This window comes from Myiozetetes cayanensis, unplaced genomic scaffold (assembly GCF_022539395.1).
Source record: "Myiozetetes cayanensis isolate MyiCay16 unplaced genomic scaffold, myiCay2020 scf4, whole genome shotgun sequence".
Taxonomy (NCBI): Eukaryota; Metazoa; Chordata; class Aves; order Passeriformes; family Tyrannidae; genus Myiozetetes; species Myiozetetes cayanensis.
The window spans coordinates 63,515,807-63,536,559 of NW_026087631.1; the positions used below are offsets into that span (position 1 = coordinate 63,515,807).

The 20,753-nt window shown below is 43.9% G+C and overlaps 1 protein-coding gene across 3 annotated transcripts in view; it reads right to left on the reverse strand.

Moving 5' to 3' along the window:
• The window catches only part of LOC126647380 (phospholipid-transporting ATPase FetA-like), an 87,374-nt gene that overhangs the window by 53,655 nt on the left and 12,966 nt on the right, over positions 1–20,753 (reverse strand). For 2 of the 3 annotated variants that reach the window (XM_050329574.1, XM_050329576.1), the window contains exons 2-3: positions 12,919–12,997; positions 862–920 (exon numbers count right to left, since the gene is read on the reverse strand). In XM_050329574.1, the coding sequence (XP_050185531.1) occupies positions 862–920; positions 12,919–12,961 (102 nt within the window). In that variant the 5' untranslated portion in view covers positions 12,962–12,997. Of the gene's footprint in view, positions 1–861; positions 921–12,918; positions 12,998–19,344; positions 19,825–20,753 lie in introns of those variants that run through there. The other variant, XM_050329575.1, reaches the window with a different exon arrangement.

Sequence of the window (20,753 nt, forward strand, 5' to 3'; positions counted from 1 at the left end):
GAGTGTTCTAAAATGCTGAGTTTTTTCAGATTTTACTTGTAAGTAACTGAATCATTAATTTCACCACTGGAATTCAGATATTCAGAGGAGAAAAATGCACAACATTAATTTCACTATTAATTGGCAGCTGCAAACACTTTGAAAGAATTCAACTTCAGGATGGCCTCATGGAGGGGATGACCCTGCGGCCAGGCAGGATAGGTCTAGTGGTTGAGCTAGCCCTCCTCCTCACACTGCACCAACAAATGGTCCACGTGCTTCAGAAATCAAGTTGCTGAAGGGGCTCCCTGGCACACCAGCCTGGCAGATCTGGGTCACAGCCAGCCCGTGTCAGGGCGCTCCTTGGAGTCACAGATTTAACTGCACAATGTGAACCTAAGTAGGCTGTTAAAGAGTTGGCAAAAAACCTGGCAGGAAGCCACAAGGGCCAGATTCAAAACCTTCCTGACAGAGAGGATTTCACTGCAACAGCTGAGGAACTGACACATTTCCTTTCATGTTTTACTTTAAATGGAGACACATTTCCCCAGAAAAGTCCTCCTCCCCGCCCCGGTTCCGTTATTGAAAGGCCTCGGAGCCTGATCCTGCAAATGCTTTGACTCACAAATAATGTTCTGGAAGTGTGTAAAGCCACTGTGTCATGCTTTTCCAGGATCGGATCTCCTTCAACTGCCCATTCTGCAGGCTGACTCAGCAGCAATCCACCTCTGATGGTTCACCTGGCATGTGTTTGCCTGGTTTGCAGATCCATGGCTGGTGTGCAGTTCTGTTCAACCCCTGGAAACAACATTCAAGACGCGAAGCAGATGCAGCCACATCTGTGACTACATCTCCATGAAACAACAAACGCTGGTTACTTACAGCATATTCAAACTGCAGATTAAAATCCCGGTTGTTCGCTTGAAGCTGTCTCTCTTCCTCTGTAAAGAAGAGGAAACACATCAGACACGCTCGAGGGCAAATGGAGTCAATACAGATATGAATGAAGCATCAGAAAATGAAAGCAGAGCTGTTAAAAAGGAATGGCACCGTGAATCTGTGCCCTGTGCCAACTGCCCCATGTCAGGGAACTGAAGAGGGTGGTGACACTGATGGAGCAGCACTGTGGACTGGTACTATAGCACTCTAACACCCTATGCCAAGTCTCCTCTACCCACAGCTCACTGCAATGTCAGTGCTGCTTTTACAGGTTGTAAACTCCTGGGTAAGAACTGCCACTTAACTAGTGATGTGCACTATTCCTGTCCTGCTCCATCTCTTCCCCCTGAAGTCTCTGGAGCTATTGCCATCAGCCTACTGTTGGTGCCCTTCCTCCAGTACAAGTGCATCTCTGAGCATCATCCCACAGATGGGACACCACCACCGTAGCTATCATGAAATCAAAAACTACTGGAAGGGATTTCAAAAAGTCATCAAATCTACCCTTTACCTCAAGGCAGGTTCTCACCTGTCACTCCAATAAATGCCATAGAAAGCTTCAATGATGGCTGTTCTTCAAACTGCCTATTCTCTAGGACTGCAGTCTCCTTCCCCTGGGGGAGTTTTTTTCTGCATTATCTGACATAAAATTACTTCAATATAGGGAGTTTTTCTCTTTTCCTGTGATGGTTAAAGGTGCTCTTGTTATTCCCCTCAGTTCATTGTGGTATTTGTCAAAGACAGAGTAGGGACAGTCAAAGGAGGGAATTGTCCCTCTCTACTCTGTGCTAGTGTGGTTTCACCTGAGTCCTCTGTGCAGTTTTGGGTATCACAGTATAAGAAAAATATAAAAGCTCTTAGAGAGCATTCAAAGAAGGGCCACGAAGATGGTGAAGGGCCTACACTGGAAGCCATACGAGGAGCAGCTGAGGTCACTTGGTTTGTTCAGCATGGAGAAGAGCAGACTGAGGGGAGATCTCATAGCAGTCCACAGCTTCCTCACAAGTGGAGGGAAGGACACTGATGTCTTCTTGCTGGTGACCAGTGATAGGACACAAGGGAACAGCATGAAAGTGTGCCAGGAGAGGTTTAGGCTGCATATTAGGAAAGGGTTCTTCACTCAGAGAGTGGTTGGGCACTGGAACAGGCTCTCCAGGGAAGCAGTCACAACACCATACAGTTCAAGAAGTGTTTGGACAATGCTGTCAGGCATGTGGTGTGATTCCTGGGACTGTCCTGTGCAAGAACTGTATGGTTCTGTGATCTAAGTTCATATGTAATGAGGGCTGTTATGCCTTATGGTAGTCTTCCCAAGGGCAAGCAACTCCAGTTTCTTCAGTCACTTCTTGCATAAATCTGCCAGTAACAGTATCAGTCTTGCCACTCCAGTGGGCTTCCCAGCTAGTTCACCCCACACTGGATGCAGTGGCCAAAACAGGCCACAGTTTGCAGCTGAGGCCTTACCAAAGCTGACCAGAGCACAAGGAACACTCCATTTACCTTTCAGACAATGCATATTATATGTAAGAATTCACCTAGAAGTAATTTAAAGTAATATCCTTATGCACTACCTGCATGCAGAGGCTCTTCAGAATATGATCCATTTTGGCAGATCCTTTCTGGCAGAGCCAGTGCCTCATCAGGCAACACAAATCTTTCATTTTTCCTTGCTGAACTGCATCCAAATTCTTTCAGACTATTTCTCCAACTAGTCAATTCTAATCCTATCTTTCAGTGTGCTTGTAGCTCCTGCCAGCGTGGTGCCATTCACAGATGTACCAAGTGCGTTCTTTATTCTGTCAGCCAAGATGTAGAAGTAAATATTGAATACCAGACTCAGGATGGGATATATCCTTGATGGATCTCTCAAGTTTCATAATCAGTCATCAATATCTATTGTTAATGCCTTTTTTTTTTTTTCCTGAAAAATCTGGCACTCACTGTACTGTGATTTTATATCAAGCGTGTATCTCCGGTTTACTTGTAAAAATGCCACAAGTGACAGTCAAGATACATGGCAGCTATCTAAAGCTTTTTCAATAGCCCTCTGGCTACCACTAAAAAAGAATTAATTCTGGTTTGATGCAGTTTTTCAGGACTGCTGACTGTTAATCATCTCTTCCCCACACACACACTTCTACTTACTTTGAAGTAGTTCCTTGGATTGTTTTAACCTTTACTCAGGTGAAGCCAATCCATCTATAATTGCTCAGCTTTTCTTTCTCTCCCATTTCAAGACAGATGCTGTGCTTGCTCTCTTCCCAGTCTCCCAAACTTTGCCTGCCTGTGCACCAGAAACTCTCAAAGGCAGCATTGCTCGCGGGTATACTTTACCTTACACAGCCAACTCATTCTCTCTCTACGCAGCCCAAAACCTCCCCACCCTTCTCCTCTGTTTTTGGCAACTATTATGTTAGATGTCTAAAGGGAAAAAAAAAAAAAAGGAAAAAAAGAAAAAAAAACCCACAACACAACAAACCCCCTCTGATTTCTTAGGCTTACTTGCTAGGCTTTTTTGCATTGAGCAGCAGACGTAAATGGTCTTTGATCTCCCTCCTAGTAGAAGGGTTACAGAACCCCAGAGACCCCAACTCTTACAGAACAACTTTTATTGCCCTTTATGTCCTTGATAGCCTTTTCTCACTTTGAGCCTTTGCCACACTGTTTGTCCTGGATGAAACAAGCTGTTTTGCACCTTCTAGAGGAATCCTTCCTCTGCTTGAAGCAGATGAGGAGCTTGTGATTTCACCATTTTATTCATCCTTCTGAGCCTTTCCCTGAAAGGTGATAACTTCTAGATCTGCCCTTAATAGCAAATAATAACATGTGTGCTTTAAGATATATTAATATTATATATGCCCCTAATATCAATTATTTAAGGAAATGACAGTTCTGTCTAATTCTCCCTCCACCCTAGAATTCCTTCCCATGAGATCTCAGTTACTAGTTCTTCATATTCACTGAAGATTTCCTTCTTTAAGTAATTTTTCAAAAATTTCCTATTGTCACTTTTTCCTAAGTATCATCCCATCATTTCACAATTATTCCTGTTTACACTCCCTTCTGCTTTCACAGGACCAGCCAGCTCCTCCCATTCCCTCCCTTTTGGAGGGAATTAGTTCTGGAACAACCTCCTCTCTAGCTCCAAAAAATTACCAATCTCTGCACCAAAACTCTGTGCCAGCTGATCAAGCCATGCTCCTCTAAGCTCCTCTCCAACTGTGCCTCTGCATAGCTAGAATTCTTTATTTGCCACCATGCTTGCCTCTCAGAAAACTATTATTTTTTTTCACAGAAGACTGCCCTTCTTGTTTTGCTATGGCTGTGTTACTTACCCTTGTAGCATTACTCAGAGTTCTGTAATTTGTTCATCTCTTTCTTCGTGCTGCATCTCAGACCGCACAGTCATACAAGGAAAGCCTCTGTTAACCTTACAGAATTAGCTTTATTCTTTTCTATTAATATTCCAGCCTCATGAGCTATCACAGCACGTGTCTGCTACACCTATTAAATGATGTGTTGAGATATCTAGTTCTTCCTGTTTGTTCACTCTTGCATTAGAAAACGTCTAAGCTGTTCAGTACATCGAACTGCTGTCCTTCCTCCTTTTCCTCCAAGGACCCCGTAGATAACACAGCATCCCTAATTTTTAAGCCCTTTTTCAGATCACCATTTTTTGATCTCTGTCTGTGGGCTGTTTTCGTCAAGCCTTCTAATAACTACTGTAAAGCTATGTAAGCAGGCAAATGTGCTTGTCCCCTTCTTCAGGCACATCCAGTTGTGTCAAGTCATTTTCGAGTCAGCTCTCATCTGCCCCAACTGGGTGATTCAGACCAACCACAGAGGCTTCATACAAGACCCTCAAAGTGCTTAATCCTTCACTGCTTTCCTTGGACACATTTTTCTCATCCTTCACAATGGGGAGAACAAAGTACGGAGAGATCAGAGTGACTTATCTGGTGCCCCAGAGGAAAACAGAAGCAGAGCTCAAGAGGTCCAGACTTGCTGGGCTTCAACTATTGAGTTATGTGTTCCTTCAGGAATTTTCCTGAGAGCAACCAGTACTATCAAAGCTGATGAAAGATAAAGCTATTTGTTAAAAACAGAACCTCACAACACTCACACGTTTCCTGCCATACAGTAAGAGCTACTCTTATCCCTTCCCCAGGGGCCTCCAGTCTAGTCCTGAAAGAAATGTCACAGAAAAGATAAATGGCATTAATGTAAATAGGAATAGATGACAAAGCTTGAAAGCCTGTTGGGCTACACAGCAGAGCCTCAGTGTCACACGAAGGCTTCTAAGCATCTCTGAAGTCCTCAGTGACCTTCTGCTTTGCATGCAGAAACAGAAATCCTTGCTCTTCCCAGGGCCTGCTGGGGGAGTGAGGAGCAATCCCCTTCCTCAGGTTGCCTCCAGGGTCTTTGCAGCCAGGGCAGAGGCACTTAACAAATGAATTTGAATTCAAGGGTGCTCTTAGAAAGAAGCTGACACATGCGTGTGCTCCAGTGAGAAAAGGAGCCCGGCTTCTCAGCACAGTGAGAGATGTGAGCCACATAAATGGCCTCAAATGGTTCAGGGATGGCACAGAAAAATGAAGCAGAGGGACATGAAACACAACAGAAATTAAAATCAAGGCACTGCATTCCCAAGCCTGATCATAAGGTACCTAAGGGCAGTTTTTCTCTGACAACACATTTCTGAAGCCCCCAGATAACTCTGAACCTGGTTCAGAGCCTCTGTGGAGCATCTGACTGCCACAGCTGTCCATCCCTCTCAGAGGCAGTGTCCGTAAAGGCCAAAACATGAGACTAATTTCTAGTGATGAGAGTTTAAATTTTCCTACTGGGTAACAGCCAATACCTTTGGCTAAATCTAGAAAAACCACAATAAATTGCACAAGGGGCCTCATCCAACAGCATCAGCAAGGAGAACTTTCTGTCCTCTGGCTATACCATTGGAGAACCACTCTGACCACACACACAGGGAAACACTGCCTCAGTGGGTTCATTTTTACCAGCTGAGGACTGTGAGATCTACTGCTGTGCCTCCTAACCCAGCAGTTCTCAACTACCATAGATCATGTGACTCCTTTTTGTTTTGGAACAGTCTGGACAGAAATGAAGCCTCTTGGATGATGATAATAAACAAAAATATAGGAAAAGTCAAGCATTACACCAACTTTGTCTGGAAACCATAACTCAGGGGTTTTTGGCTGTAGATCCAAGCACGCATGTCTTATCATGCCCTGTTGATTCTGAAAGAAATGAGGAAAAAGGGAGGGAGGAAAGTGGTAGGGATATCAGATGAGAAGTTTTTAATTTCTTGAAACTTTTTGATATCTCTAAATAACTCAAAGGTTCTGCTTCTGCAAACTGCATTCACTGGAAAGAAGGAATGGTATTTGTGCTCCAAGTTATCATTTCACTGCCACTGAACACTATTTTAAATTATTCATCAGTGGAAACTCGGCGTACATAAATATGGCTTAGTGCCCAGTTCTTGGTCTAACCACTGAGACCAAGTCACTGGGAAAGTGCCTGTTTTCTCAGGCAGACAGTTTTAGGAGCTAAACTGCAGAATAACATCTGTATTTAATAAAACTAAAACCATGCCAAAAATCAGCTATAAATGTAACTGGCCAGCCCACCAGCCTTCTTCATTTAGGACTGCTGCACGGAAAAGTCCTGCAAAAGGTTAGACTCAAAATCTGGTCAGACAGCCTGGAAATTTGTTTCTGGTTTATGCCAGGGAGAGGAGAATTGCCAAGAGCAATGCTTTTAACAGGGTATTGGAAAAGTTTTGTAGATATTGGGTCTTGTGGCTTCAAGAAATGGGAGGTTAAGATCTGCTTGGTTTTGCCAAGTTCTATGCAAACTAGGCACTGATACCTCATGCACAAAATGAACACAGTCCGATTAGGGGAGCGCCTGCGTAACTAACCCTGACAACAGAAGAGAGACAACATAAACTCTGTAAAAATAATAATCTCTACTCCACCCTTTAAACAAGTGACCTCAAAAGCAAAAACTCTGCCCTGGACCAGCTACAAAGAGTGGCATCCAGGAGCTGGACTCATCTCCCCAGATTCCCATATAGCGTGGTTCTTAGCAAAGCTCTTACCCTTGTCAAGTTTTGGAAGCTGTAACACAGTTACTCTGATCCTAAGGGCACATAACTGACCCTTCTGAGACTGTAATTCAAATCTCTCCTCCAACAGGTTATAAGCAGTCTCAGAAGACCTCCACCAGTCTCACATCTCATGATGTGCCTCCTGCCACCTCCTCCTGTCCTATCTTCCTTCTGCTTTTGTTGTTTCCACTTTTGGGCACCTCATTGTTGCTGTGTGACTCAGCTTTTGGCATCACCTTTCAGCAATGGCACAAGTGCCACCTTGCATCCAGCACCCAGGAGATCACCCGTCTCTCTGCAGGCAGAGGAATCCCAGCCTTGTCTTCTGGTCTTTGCTGGACTGTCCTTCACATGCACAAGTGACTGAATGAACTCTGCCATGGTGAGTCAGTACCTCTACCCTCCTTTCAAAAAACAGAGAATTACAGTGTCCACTGAAAGGCAACTCCATGGGAGAGGGCAAGTCATCACATAGTGTGTTAGGCAACTAAAATCTTTTCTCCTATGGAGGTTCTTAATACAAGCTAATAGCCAAAATCTCCTTGCACCTTAAAGCAGTAATTGCCCATTTTTGCATTCCTGAGAGATGAAGGTACCATGAAACAAGTGTCCCGATTTGCAGGTTCTGTATCTGGATAGAGGCCCTGCCGTCGTGTTAAAAGAGAATGGGATTATTTCTTATAGCACTGATACCACAGGATTTCACATTCGTAACCCTGCAGTGACTTCCTGGGATCAGAGCTGTAACAAGTGAACTCTACCCAAAACCAAAGCCAAGGATCTTTACCCAAGAAGCCTGGCATTTAATATGGATCAGAAGATAGGAGGGTGAAGGTAAGAGCCATAGGACAGGTCTGGAGGGTCATGATGCTTAAATATCTATACTTCACAGCCAGCCTGGGACAGAGACCTTTGCTGAACCCCTATTACCCGAGTGTCAACCCAACACTGTAATCTGACCGGTGCTGGCGCGCCTGCTGCTCTGCGGCACGAAACCAAAGCCCATCCCAGCCCTGAACTGCAGCCAGAGCCTGGCAGGGTTCAGCAAGCATGGCTGGGGCAGGAGGAGCCATGAGAACACGGTGGGATGGAAGTGGGGAGAGGAAGAGCCAAGCCCAGCTCAGAGAGGGAACATGCCCAGCTGCCTGGCAAACAAACATGGCTTTTATTACTGAGTCAAAGGAGGGGCTCTCCAGGGTTCCACGCTACAAAACCAAACATTTTTAATGTCTAGATGGCCTCTCTTCTATGAAGAGTCTCTGGCTGTTGTGGCTGGAGAGGGTTTATGCTGGCAATCACTTGCATTTTCATCTCTGAAACAGAGCAGACTGTGCTGAGTGTGACAGATTTAATTTAAAAAAACCTGTGGCAAGACCTTACAGAGACATCACCATCAGTGGGTTTAGCCCTGCTCCCTTCTGCTGGTTCCTCCATTATTAAATATATTTATTATGTCCTTTTGCCTCAAAAAAACAAGAATCCTCCTTCCTCCGGAAGAAACAAAATGCAAGAAATATGTTTTTGTGGTCATGGACTGTGTCTTTGGTGATTGGTACTGAGCACAGCCTCCTCCTAAGCATCAAAAAAGCACCACAAGTAGTGGAATTTCTCACACAGGTAAAACATTTCATATGTCTCTGGTATTACAGCAAAATAATTTTTTTACTAGCATCACTGACAGAGGGCCCACTTAGGAGATATACTGACACACCTCCATTTTCACAGAACAGATGAAAGGTCTGAAATAAAAAACCCTGTGGGTGAACTGGAAATATTTCCGCCTTGGGTCTAGTAAATTTTTAATATGAACATAAAGTTCAGTGTTAGATCCTGCCCTTTTCTAAAAGCAGCATTTTATATTATCACCATAAGGAGAGAGAAAAGAAGAAAAGAGAGCTCCAAAAGGAAGCCTTAGATTGGCCCAGCATGTACCACACTTGTGATCAAACAGCACTCTTGGGACACAGGCCTGGAAGAACTGCTGGATAATCTTATAGCAGAAAATATTCCCATTTAGGTTTTTCCGGGAAGAGACAGAGCCTGCCTTATCTTTCCTGTTCCCCATCTCCTGCAATAACACCAGTTCTGGTTTTCCTTACTTTCCTATTCCTGGTCATGTCTCACCCACCTGCCCTGGCCCTGGGCAGAGATGGGGACTCACCACGTCTCACAAATGTCTGGCAACAGATTATTTCTCAAGAAGCATGTACATCTTTTAATGTTTGTTTCAGTCCACTTCAGAAAGAAAGTATGCATTTTTTAAACATATTAGCAGTAGAAATTGTCTCCTCTTCATTTTGGAAAACTTTTAATTTATTTTTTTCCCTTCCAAATTTAGCTTAGAATTTTGTATCACTCTATGCTTGTTTTATATGTAACAGTAGTTCACAATATTTTGACTAATATCATCATGCCAAAAAAAGCAGCTGAAATAGTCTTTTGTTTTTATTTTAAAAACTAGTCTGACAGTGACTGGCTGGCACATATAATTTCCTTTACTAGAAAACAGTATCTCCTAGACATAGTGGTAATGCCACAGCTTGACACAATTGCACATGTTGTTAATAACAGCAATATAAAATGATAGGAAGTGATGCAAAAAATCATAAAAATAAACGAACTTTGAGAAGTTTCTCAGTTCACAGTTATTTCCCTCATGGGAAATTATGTAAAAATAAATATATTTTTCATACTCAATGTCTATTGTGGTGAGACATTTCCTATCAGATCAGAATGGGAATCCCAGAAGGCAGCTGAGCTTGACGCTCTGTAGAACCAGTCGTGGGCTGCCTTCTCTATGAGCTGCCAAGCTCTGCCCAGAGCCTGACTGCTCAAAGCCCAGCTACCCTGGAGAGCAGGCTGACCCCAGCAGCAAGAAGGAAAACTCAGTGAAGTTTTCCAAATGCCCTAGAAAAATTTATAACCTTCCTCTTCCTCTCACAGTGCCCCCAGGCTGGGCTTATAGAGACGAAGCTGCAGCAATGACTGCTCTTCCCTCTTCTGCAAGCACACGCCTTGGCGTAATGTTATTTGCGTAGATGAGTTCCCCCTACTCCCTATTTCTTTTCATAGACAGTACGTGACTACACCCATCCAATGAGCAGAGATACTCTACATTTATTATCCATCTCCCACTTTCCACACACTTGATGAACCAAGAGTCTTCCCCTTTCTCTCTGTTTCACCTATGTTTATTGTAGGTTAAACCTCAGTGCAGAAGATCTCAGGCATCTTTTCCACAGAAACATCACTGCTGCTTATGTAAGAGATGTACTTCCCTGCTTCTTCCTGGAAGAGCTTCACCAAGGTCCAGGCGTCTTTGTGTGTCCAGCATGCGCTGAATTTTAGTTACATCCCTAATTACTTCTATAAAGAACTTAAACTGTAAAAACCTGACTCTTCTCTCCAAGAAATTTAGACCATGTGACCTGTCTTCTTAAAGTATACCTATCCAATTTTCCCTGTATCTCAGCTCGTGTGAGAACTACGTCTTGCTGTGGAGAAACATTGGTTCTCATGGGAGCAATCCTGATCCCAGGTTCAGCAGCTGATGCCTGAGGTAATCCATTCCCTCCCATGAAAGTCATACCATGAACAGGGCTCTTCGGTAAGGTTAAACATCATACAGCTTTGTTTTTGGAACAGAAATTTGGTCTTTGAGCAGTACTGTCCCTCTGAGATGAGCACATGGACTACTGCCTGCAGAAGAGCCTTGCCTGGTCTCGGGTAGCACAGTCCTTTGAACTTCTGCAAACACAAAGGCTTTTAAACTCTTGGATTAAAATAGCACTTCAACACTGGCATTTACTCCAGTGAAATGTTTGCAAGGAGCAATCATAGCCCTTTCAGCTTTTGGGAAGCAAGGCAAAATAATTAAAAATAAAAGGGAAGGAGAAAACACTCTTTTAGCTTCCTGTTATGGAAGCTCCTCACTCCTTGATCACCCTAGTTTTCTTTATCTTTCTCTGAACTTCCTCCAGTTTGCATTCATTGTTTTCGAACTGGTGATCAAATGTGAAAATAAATTTTTTTCCCTATAAAATGTGGGGTTAATATCTAGGAAGATCTGAGTTTCTTAAACACTAGGTTGAAGGGGGCAGGCTGAGAATTTCCATGCTAAAACATATGCAAAGCACAAAACTTTCCTAATACAGCAACAAAATCTTTTTGATAATCAGAACAGCTACTGCTTTACAAGTGGGAATGCCCTGAGCGGACACTGGCTCACAGACAAATGTGCTCTCCCTCATTTGCAAAGCCAAGATGGGGAAAAGAGTCATCAGGCTGGCAGAGACCCTTCCCTGGGAGCATTCACAACCTTCCCTCCTGAGACTATCAGAGCAGCAAACGAATGCCCCTGTCTTAACACCAGGGCTCAGAGTCTGCCCTGTGCCAGGAAGGGGAAATAGCAGCACAATTGCAAAAATAAACCCCTGGGAAAAAGCTATTCAGTCCTCTGAGCTCAGAGAGGTTGGAAAATAAATTCATGTCAAAACACGAGTAGGGCAATAATCTCTGCATTCATCAAATACAAGGAGGAACACCCTGAAAGGAAAGGCTTGAGACTTTCCCTCTTCACCATGTCTACATCCCTAGATCCCTGAGCAGAGACTGCACACTGGGCCTGGGGGTGGAGTGATAAGTCACAAAACTTGGTTCAGTGGCTCCTGCTGCAAAGCCTGATGGAAGATGCACCCTAAGAGGCTGAAAGGGGTATGTCAGTAGCCCTCCCACAGGACTTCTTCCAAGCATTCATCTCTTCAGGGATTTCTGCTGCGAAGTCCAGTGAGAATCGCGATGCAGAGGATTGTTGTTGACTCTCTTCACACCCATTTATTTGGATGCCACATGGAGCTCACATAGAGGAATTACAAAGGTTTCTCCTCCAAAGTTAGCGTTGCCCTCAGCAGCTTTTTGGGTGGCCTCAGGGTGCATCTCTGTAAGCTTGCCCTTCTTCCTGCATTTCACTGAAGAGAATATCTGGGCCATTGCCATCACAAAGCAGAATCATGTAATTGCTTAGGTTGGAAAAGACCTCTAAAATCAGCAAGTCCAACCGTTAATCCAGCACTGCCAGCTCCACTATTAAACTATATCCTTGAGCGCCAAATTTCCACTTCTTAATACCTCTAAGGATGGTGACTACACCACTGCCGTGGGTAGCCTGTTCCGATGCTTGACAACCCTTTCTGGGAAGAAATTTCCCCAAATATACAATCTAAACCTGCCCTGGTCCATCCTGTGGCCATTCTCTCTCATTCTGTCACTTATTACCTGGGAGAAGAGACTGATTCCACCTCATTACGATTTCCTTTCGAGGTTGTTGTAGAGAGGAATAAGGTCCCCTCTGAGCCTCCTTTTCTCCAACCTAATCACCCTCAGCTTCATCAGTTGCTCCTTGGAAGATTTGTGTTCCAGTCCCTTCACCAGCTTCACTGCCCTTCTCTGGACACACTCCAGCACCTCAATGTCTTTCTTGCTGTGAGGGGCTCAAAACTGAAGATAGAATTTGAGGTGCATCAGTACATTTCATCATTAAAACACTGCATCACACCACTGCACTGTTCATTGCTCAACCACACACTCCCATAAAAGACTCTTGTAACAAACCATCAGAACTCAACTTCCCCAGAGCAATCACGTGCCATTAAGTGATTTGGCAGCCCGTTTTGTTGCAGAAGTGCCGCTGTTCACTGGCATGCAGTCTGCAGCCCTACTCCAAGGGAGTACGAAATGCAGGAAAAGGAGCATGTCCTGCCCTATAGCTGCAGGACATGCTCCCAAACATGATCTCAAGGACTCACATGGGTGGCTGTATTTCTTACTTCATCACCCATGACAATGGTATTATGTTACCAGACCCCACTCACCTTTCAATTTCTTCTTTCCAAATTTTAATCCAAATAGAGACATCCCAAAACTTTATTTTAGTCCAACTCCATGGAACTTCTGCAAGAAAAAAAAGAAGGCAACTCACAACACATACTGTAGCACATACATGTAATTCTGTGACCATAAAATGGGGGAAACAAACTCCTAGGCACCATGGCCAACAGTTACAGTTTATCATCTAGAATGTTTTGAAATCCAAAACAAAGTTGCACAACATCAGTGTGGGCTACCTTACCTTGGGCATGTTGATCATTTCATCTTCTGACATGGCACAAAGGAGAGGCTGGTGGAGGACAGACTGAAAAGAACATTCCCACTACACTGGTGCTACATGAAAAGGAGGAAAAGCACTGGGCTTGTACTTAAGGTACAGAGGAACTGTGTGACTATCCAGAGCAAGACCAGCCTCCCTGAAGAGAAGGAAGCAACGGGAAGCACTGGTTTCCTGTACATCCGCCTGTGTTGGCTCACACTGTTGTCCATTGCTGGTCACCCTCTGTGCTAGGGTGGACTAGAATAAAATTTCTCTCCCACTGGCTTCAAACTACTTGGCCCAGAAGCCTAAAGCCAGGCACCAGAAATGCAGGTAAGGCACTGAATATATCCTGATAGGCAGAGGAATTGAGCGTTTAAAAAAATCACATCCAAACCTGTTGGTAATGAAACTTCCAGTGTCCCAATCATCAGATGAGTTTATTTAAAGGACTTGAAGGTGATATTGGTGCTGACAGCCTAAAGGATCTGTGAACGTGAGAAAAGCCAGCATTGCCTGGCATGCCTGGCTGACCAGGAGCCTGAATCAACATGAACACCCTGCCAGTTGCTTAAGTGGTCAGTGAGCCAAGCTGAGACATTTGAGGGAGTCACAATCTATCTAGAACAAGTTTTCTAGGTGACAAATGTAGTTTTTGCACTTTATCCTATGCTATCTATGCTGCAAGCCTGATAAGACATCACCAATGCAAGACTGGGCTTCACGTCTTTTCAGAAAATAAAGGTAAACTTTAAGGAAGACTCTACAATCCTTGCATAGGCCAAACATCTGCCCAGATCTCTACTTCAGATGCTAAAACAAAGCTCTATTTAGCAACTGCAATTCAGTGAGTCTGAGATAAGGCAAACAGCAGCAGGTAAGCTTCACCCAGCCAGGTGAGTTCTGCACACCCTGAGTGCAGAGCACTCTGACACTCAGTGTGGGGTTTGGGAGCCCTTCCGTGCCCATTCTACTTGGAAGAGACCTTTTTTCCGTTTTCTCATCCAGTTGTTTCTGCTCACCACAACAAATGCTTCGCCAACACCTGTCCTTAACATTTCTCCACCCATGGAGCTAAACCACTTCAAGTTACAATATACAATGTCACAACATAAAACTTTCTCAACTCTGCTCAACAAACTTAACTTTCCATCCCTGACCTCAGTCTATTATTTTCAACATATTTCTTTCATGTTTTAGAATTCCTAATAAGTCTTACAAAACCCTACTAAACTAGGTCTGATAGTTTCCCATAAGACAGTGAGAGGAATGAGACATACCAGCCACACACAGTGGAAAAGACCTCAGATTTCCTAAAGCATCAGGAGCCACAGATCTGCTAACCACTGTTCCCTGGCAGCACACGGATGCACAAGGTTGACAGATTGTAATCATCATATTAATGATTACATGATCCATACGAAGTCTGGATTTTGCTGCATTTGTCAAACATTTTAGAAAAATAATAATCACTGTTAATTGGAAGCACAATGATGCAAAAGGTTGACAGGTTGTAATCATCATATTAATGATTACATGATCCATATGAACTCTGGATTTTGCTATATTTGCCAAACATTTTAGAAAAACAATCCCCAGCCACCAAACCTCTCCCAGCAGCGTACTCAATTGACAAGACATATAATTTCAGCCAAAGGGAAAAAAGAAGGTTTATATTTGTGGGGGAGCAGAGAAGAGAGGGTGGTTATAAGCCTTCTTTCAGCAATAATAACGTGAAACAAACAATAGACTTTCACATTTCCCAAATAAAAACCTAAAACTTCCTTTGGCTCTGGCACATGCCTTTTGTTAATTACTGTGATTCTTTGAACCCTGGTTTCTGGTGGGACTGTAGCATGACAAGAAGATTGAAACAATACATTGTTTTGGCGTGGAGGGCACCTTTAGTTCCCACAGTTCTCAGTGCGTTCGATTAGGATTGCATTCATCGAACATCTTCACTCAGCACCAAATTTAAGTTACCATCAAATATCCTTGCAGACCACCACAAATATCCTTACAGGCTCACCATTCCCACAAAACTTTGCATTTTTGAGCAGACACAGGGTGGATAGCTTTGCCATATCCATTTGTACCAATTACCTCTCTGGTATGGCATTTCCACCACACTGACTTGGCACAGCTGCTTACTTAGTTCGATCCTAGGACTTATGAATCCTTCCCAAGCTGACCTGGTCCTTTATGCAAAGCTCAGTTCCTGGCTTGCCCAAACCACAATGTTATTTGACAATGTGTCAGTCAGTATTCAATGGGCACACAGACAATGGCATTAAGGGCTGGACACACCCCTATTGCACTGAGGTGTACCCTTTATTTTCACAATATTGCAAATATCTTCCTTTGCTGCTTTGTTATTGACTCACACATCTAATCCCCATACTTCTTTACCTAGGCAAGCTACTCTCACGCTGGCTTTAGCTTCTGTGTGTGGCTGCCTGCTCACACTCCCCTTGGTGACAGGACACCATCACACTTCCAGGTGTCTGTTTTCAGTCTAAGAGTTCACTGACCACCGGCTGCAAGTGTGAAAACAAACATAAGCACGTAATGGTGGAGTTGTCCACTTTGGTGCTGCCACAGGTGCTGTTCCCATCCTTCTTAGCACAACTTTTGCAGATAGGTGTTGTCTGTGGCTGACCTTAGCTCTTCCTGCCTCTGAGTCCTAGGTCTTTTTCTTGGGGTATTTTGGAATCTCAATTCTACTCGCAGGGTCCAACATCTTTGCCCTGTATCTACCAACAAATTACCTCAGGGTATTTTTTTTCCCCCACAGATTTCACTTGTAATCAAAATCCATGGCTCTGTTCAGTTTTTTAGTTATTTATTTTTTAAATCTGAGATTCAGTTTCCCTTCCAAAATTGCAATGATGGATCATCAGCCTCTTATCACTCACATCCATTTTTAATTACAGTTTTAATTTCTCTTTGTGCTTTCTGGGAAAAAAAAATTCTCTCACATTTCATTTGTTGTGTGGCATGAAGTGCTTCTTAAATTTTGGTAAGACACTTTGACAGCCTCCTTTTCCTGAATTAATTAAAAACCCATAAAACACACGAAAACTTTCTATAATCAGAAAAAAAGCCAATTTCTTGTTTGTCTTACTTTTCCCTAGCACCAGCTATTTTCAGCGAAAAAGTGAAGCACTGCTTCAGTATCCAGAAGTTGCTTTCTACAGTCTGTGTCAGACCTTCTGCACTTTTTGTTGTTTCATTTTCCATTTGATTTTTGGGGGTTTTCTTCATTTTTGTTTACTTCAGGTACTCTGCGCTATTCAGTAATCAACTGGGCCCACAGAACTTGGTCCAATCCCCCATCTTAACAGGAAACTTGTTCCTTCCCCATGTTTTCAGAGCCTACAGCAGAAATTAAAGTTCAAATTCCCAGTTCCTCTTTTATGAGGATTTGGGGGTAAAAGCTATGAATAAATTATCTCTTCTTACTACAGAACACTTTTGTACCTACGGGGCTCCATACACTGTCTGTCTATGGCTTACACTTCTGCCAAGACAATCCACCTGCTTTATGGCTTCTGACCGTTTAATCGTGGGCTCAGAGCACTTTTATATCCACAGCAAGATGCTACTTTAACAGGTTTTGTATAGGGAAGAGATGCCTTCTTGCAAACCAAGCTCAGCCTTATTTAAGAGACAGAAAAGCCAGAGGGGTCAAGGCAATCCTGAGCATCAATACTGGCTGGGCAGAGAATGAACTGAGAGCAGGCCTGCCAAGAAGGACTTGTGAGTGCTGGTGGGTGAGAGGCTGGACATGACCTGGCCATGTGCACTCACAGCCCAGAAAGCCAAACCTGTCCTAGGCTGCATCCAAAGCAGGGTGGGCAGCAGGTGAGGGAGGGGATTCTGCCCCTCTCCTCTGCTCTGATGTCACCCACCTGGAGCACTGCATCCAGCTCTGGGGTCCCCAACGTAAGAAGGATGTTGAGCTGTTGGAGCAAGTCCAGAGGAGGCCATGAAGATGATCAGAGGTTGGAGCACCTCTCTGTGAAGACAGGCAGAGAGAGCTGGGGTAGGTCAGCCTAGAGAAGGGAAGGTTCTGGGGAGATCTTAGAGCACCTTCCAATACTAAAAGGGGCTACAAGAGAGCTGGAGAGGGACTTTTTACATGGGCATGTAGTGATAGGACAAACGTAATAGCTTCAAAGTGAAAGAGAGTAGGTTTAGATGAGATATTAGGAAGAAATTCTTTACTGTGAGGGTGAGGCCCTGGCACAGCTTGACCAGAGAAGCTGTGAATGCCCCATCCCTGGAAGTGTTCAAGGCCAGGTTGGATGAGGCTTTGATCAACCTGGTCTAACTTAGTAGTAGAAGGTGTACATGACAAAGGGGTTAGAATTAGGTGATCTTTAACGTCCCTTCCAACCCAAACCATTCCATGAATCTATGATTTGGCTTGAGAACACAACTGCAAAGCTTACTCCTGCATGAGGGGCAAGCTGCAATAAGCCACAACATGAGAAATTTGCAATGGCTATACTGCAAACTGGAGGTAGAGGGAGGCCCTTCCCACCACTACAATCATGAGTAGCAAAATGAGAGAAGACATGGCACAATTTGGATGAATGGAGAGCAGATGTTGCAGGTGGAAAGCACAGCTCATTTCTTGGCCCCATTTCTCCGGACAAAGCTACATGATACATCAGATTCAATGATAAGTAGGAATTAGAATATACTTGATGCTTTTGCTCCCATCACCTCATTCCCAGACTCTGTGAAATGATCCATGTTAAATACAATCATTTTTGGAAGGGTTATTTTAATTCAGATCATGGGGTGTACTTCAGTACAGACTGAAATTCCTGCCCAAGCAGCGGTTGTATCAGATTTGAAAGGGCAGCAAATTGGGCTGTAATACTAAAAGCAAGAACCCAGAGAGGAGGAGAATTAGCAGATTTCTCCAGTCAGCTTTGCCACCAAACATCCTGTGGTATATGTACACCCTAAAACATTTAAACAGCTCTGTCCAGATACAAATTCAGAAATGCTCTGTTAAGTCCTGGCACAGCTGGCATGAACTGACCTTGCCACAATGCCACACCAAGGCATGTTTGCGAAAAGACCCCCTTGAACTACAGATGTACTGTTTCAGTCAAATTTTTCAAGTTTTGCTTCCAAAGAGAACTGTGCATTTGCTTTTCCCTTTCAAAAGCAGGTGCAAAAAATTTCAGCCATTAGAAATAATTAGTTCTAGTCATCTTTCAGCATAAAAACATTACTATTTGTATTTCTCCACCCCTTCTTACATCCTCTTGTGTTTGAATACCTGAAGAGCAAAACAGGTGTTGTACCACTCCCTGCTTTGCAAACACAGCGAGCTGCAGGGTGGACAACTGAAATGTGTGTTTTGAATCCCAAAAATACACTTTTTCAGGACTAAAATCAGATTTGGCTGAACTCAAGCTGGAACAAGTTTAAGGCACTATAAATGGTCACTCTTGGCATCAGGGTTTCCAAAAGGAGTGGAGACTCTCGTTTAAATCTATTGACTCAGTGCAAAGAGTCTGAAAGTATCCCCAAAACCCCGCTTTTTCCGCACCGTAAGAGGTATCCTGGATGAGGTGAGCCAGCCCTACAGCTACTTTTTGGTGCTTTTCCAAGCTGTATATACAGAAACCCATGAAACTCTGCGTTCCCACCCCTACACTCAAATGTGCCAATGCAATTAGCTGTAATTGCTGGGAAACAGGCTCAGTCTGTTATCTGCCACGTTTTAAAGTAATGATCCAATATCCTCCATCTGTCTTCATTAAACCACTCTTTAAACTGACACCAGGATGGCAGTCAAAAATTTGCATTCAGCTCCTGTGGGTAAGTTAGTTGCAACGACGCTCAAGTTACGGATCAACAGCTGTGGCAGAGCGGGTTCCCAAAGAGAAACGCAGTCTGCTCCCTCTGAAACAAACAATAGCAGCTTCCCCGGGCGGCTGCTGCTGCTGCTCGGAATCACACACAGCTCAGCTCACTCCACCCAGACGTCTCTCTGCTCGCCCGTAGAAAAAACTCAACCCCGAGCATTGATTAGGCTTCGCAAAACTCTTGGCAAAACCAAAAAGTTTTCTGCCCCCCGAAACTGGCAGAGAAAACAAGCGAGCGGAAGGAAAGCATTAAATCTTACCCTTGAAGGCTTGTAAAAGTCACAACAACAAAGTTGCTGCCCTCCATAGCACTCCGGTACACTCCTCTCTTCTCATTTACACGCAGCTTTATCCCCTCCCAAGATCGACAGCTTCGCTCGTAGTTACAGCGCCGGGACATTCATCTAAGGAACCAAACCTTCCCTGCGCTGTGAAATGGGCATCACGTGATCGGCCCCGACACCCTTAAAATCCACTGGTGACTCGCCCTGACATACAATGTCCCAGTAACTAAACTTACTCCAAGTTCCCTACTTCTTACTTCAGTCACTGGGCTTGGCTCCTTGCCAAATTCTTTTTTTTTTTTTCTCCTTTTTTCTTTTTTTATATTCTGTTTCCTGTAGATAGGGAGAGTGTAGTAGCTCCCTTAAAAAATAAAAATGCTTCAGCACTACAAACTGTGAAAGAGTGAAACAGAAAAAGCAGAGCACCTAGGCTTGGGGAACCCCAATTAATTCCAGAGGCAACAGCTGCTTGCTTTACCTACCTCCTGACGATGCGGAAGCTTTCAAAAAAGAAACCAAGAGAGTAAAAGAGTCCAACATATCAAATTGCTTTCAAAAAGGATGAACTAGGTAAGGGATCCATTTCTCAGCAGCAGCCCCTCTCTCTGTGTCCGTAATGGTGGTGGTGGTGAGGATTTGTTAAACCCAGAGATACTGTCCTACGAGTTGATCCCAAGGCTCCACCTCACCCACTTTCCAGCAGCTGTGACTAGCAAAAACTCTGCAGAGAAAAGCCTCATAGAGCACAATTGCATAATTCAACCACAGAGTTTCCTCCAGCCAGCCAGAGGGTTGCTTCGGCGCTGAAATGTCAGGCGCTTGCTCATCCCGAGAGCGTGACCTTCCCTTGCCCTCTGGAACACCTGCCTGGCCTCACCATGGTCACAGGGACCGTCCTCACCAGAAACCCCCAGCACTCTCATGAACCTCCCAACCTTCCCACCTGTTCTCCCACCTTCAATGAAAACAACATTCACTTTTTTTTTTCCCCAGCTTATTGGACCCTTCACAATACAGTGCCCTCCTGTATGCCAGTTCCCTCGTGTTTTTCCTACCAGGTGCACTACAAGACCAAAACTAGGACAACTACAACTTTAATCCACTTCTTGCTTCCCTATACCTGTGAATTGCAGTTATTTTAAGATCACCATATTCTTTCCCTAGTTGTCTTCACAGTAATGCCTGACAGGAATGCCTCAATCTTTTGCAGACAAGAAGAGAATGTTTCACATAAAGGATTTCTAGATGTATTTATCTCTGATTTTTCCTTCAGCTTCTGAGTTTTCCCACTGGGTTTACATGAACGCTGTTAAAATTAATTTCAAGCCTACCCACAAACACTTGAATGCATTAATCAGCTGATTAATTATAGTAACAGGAGAGCT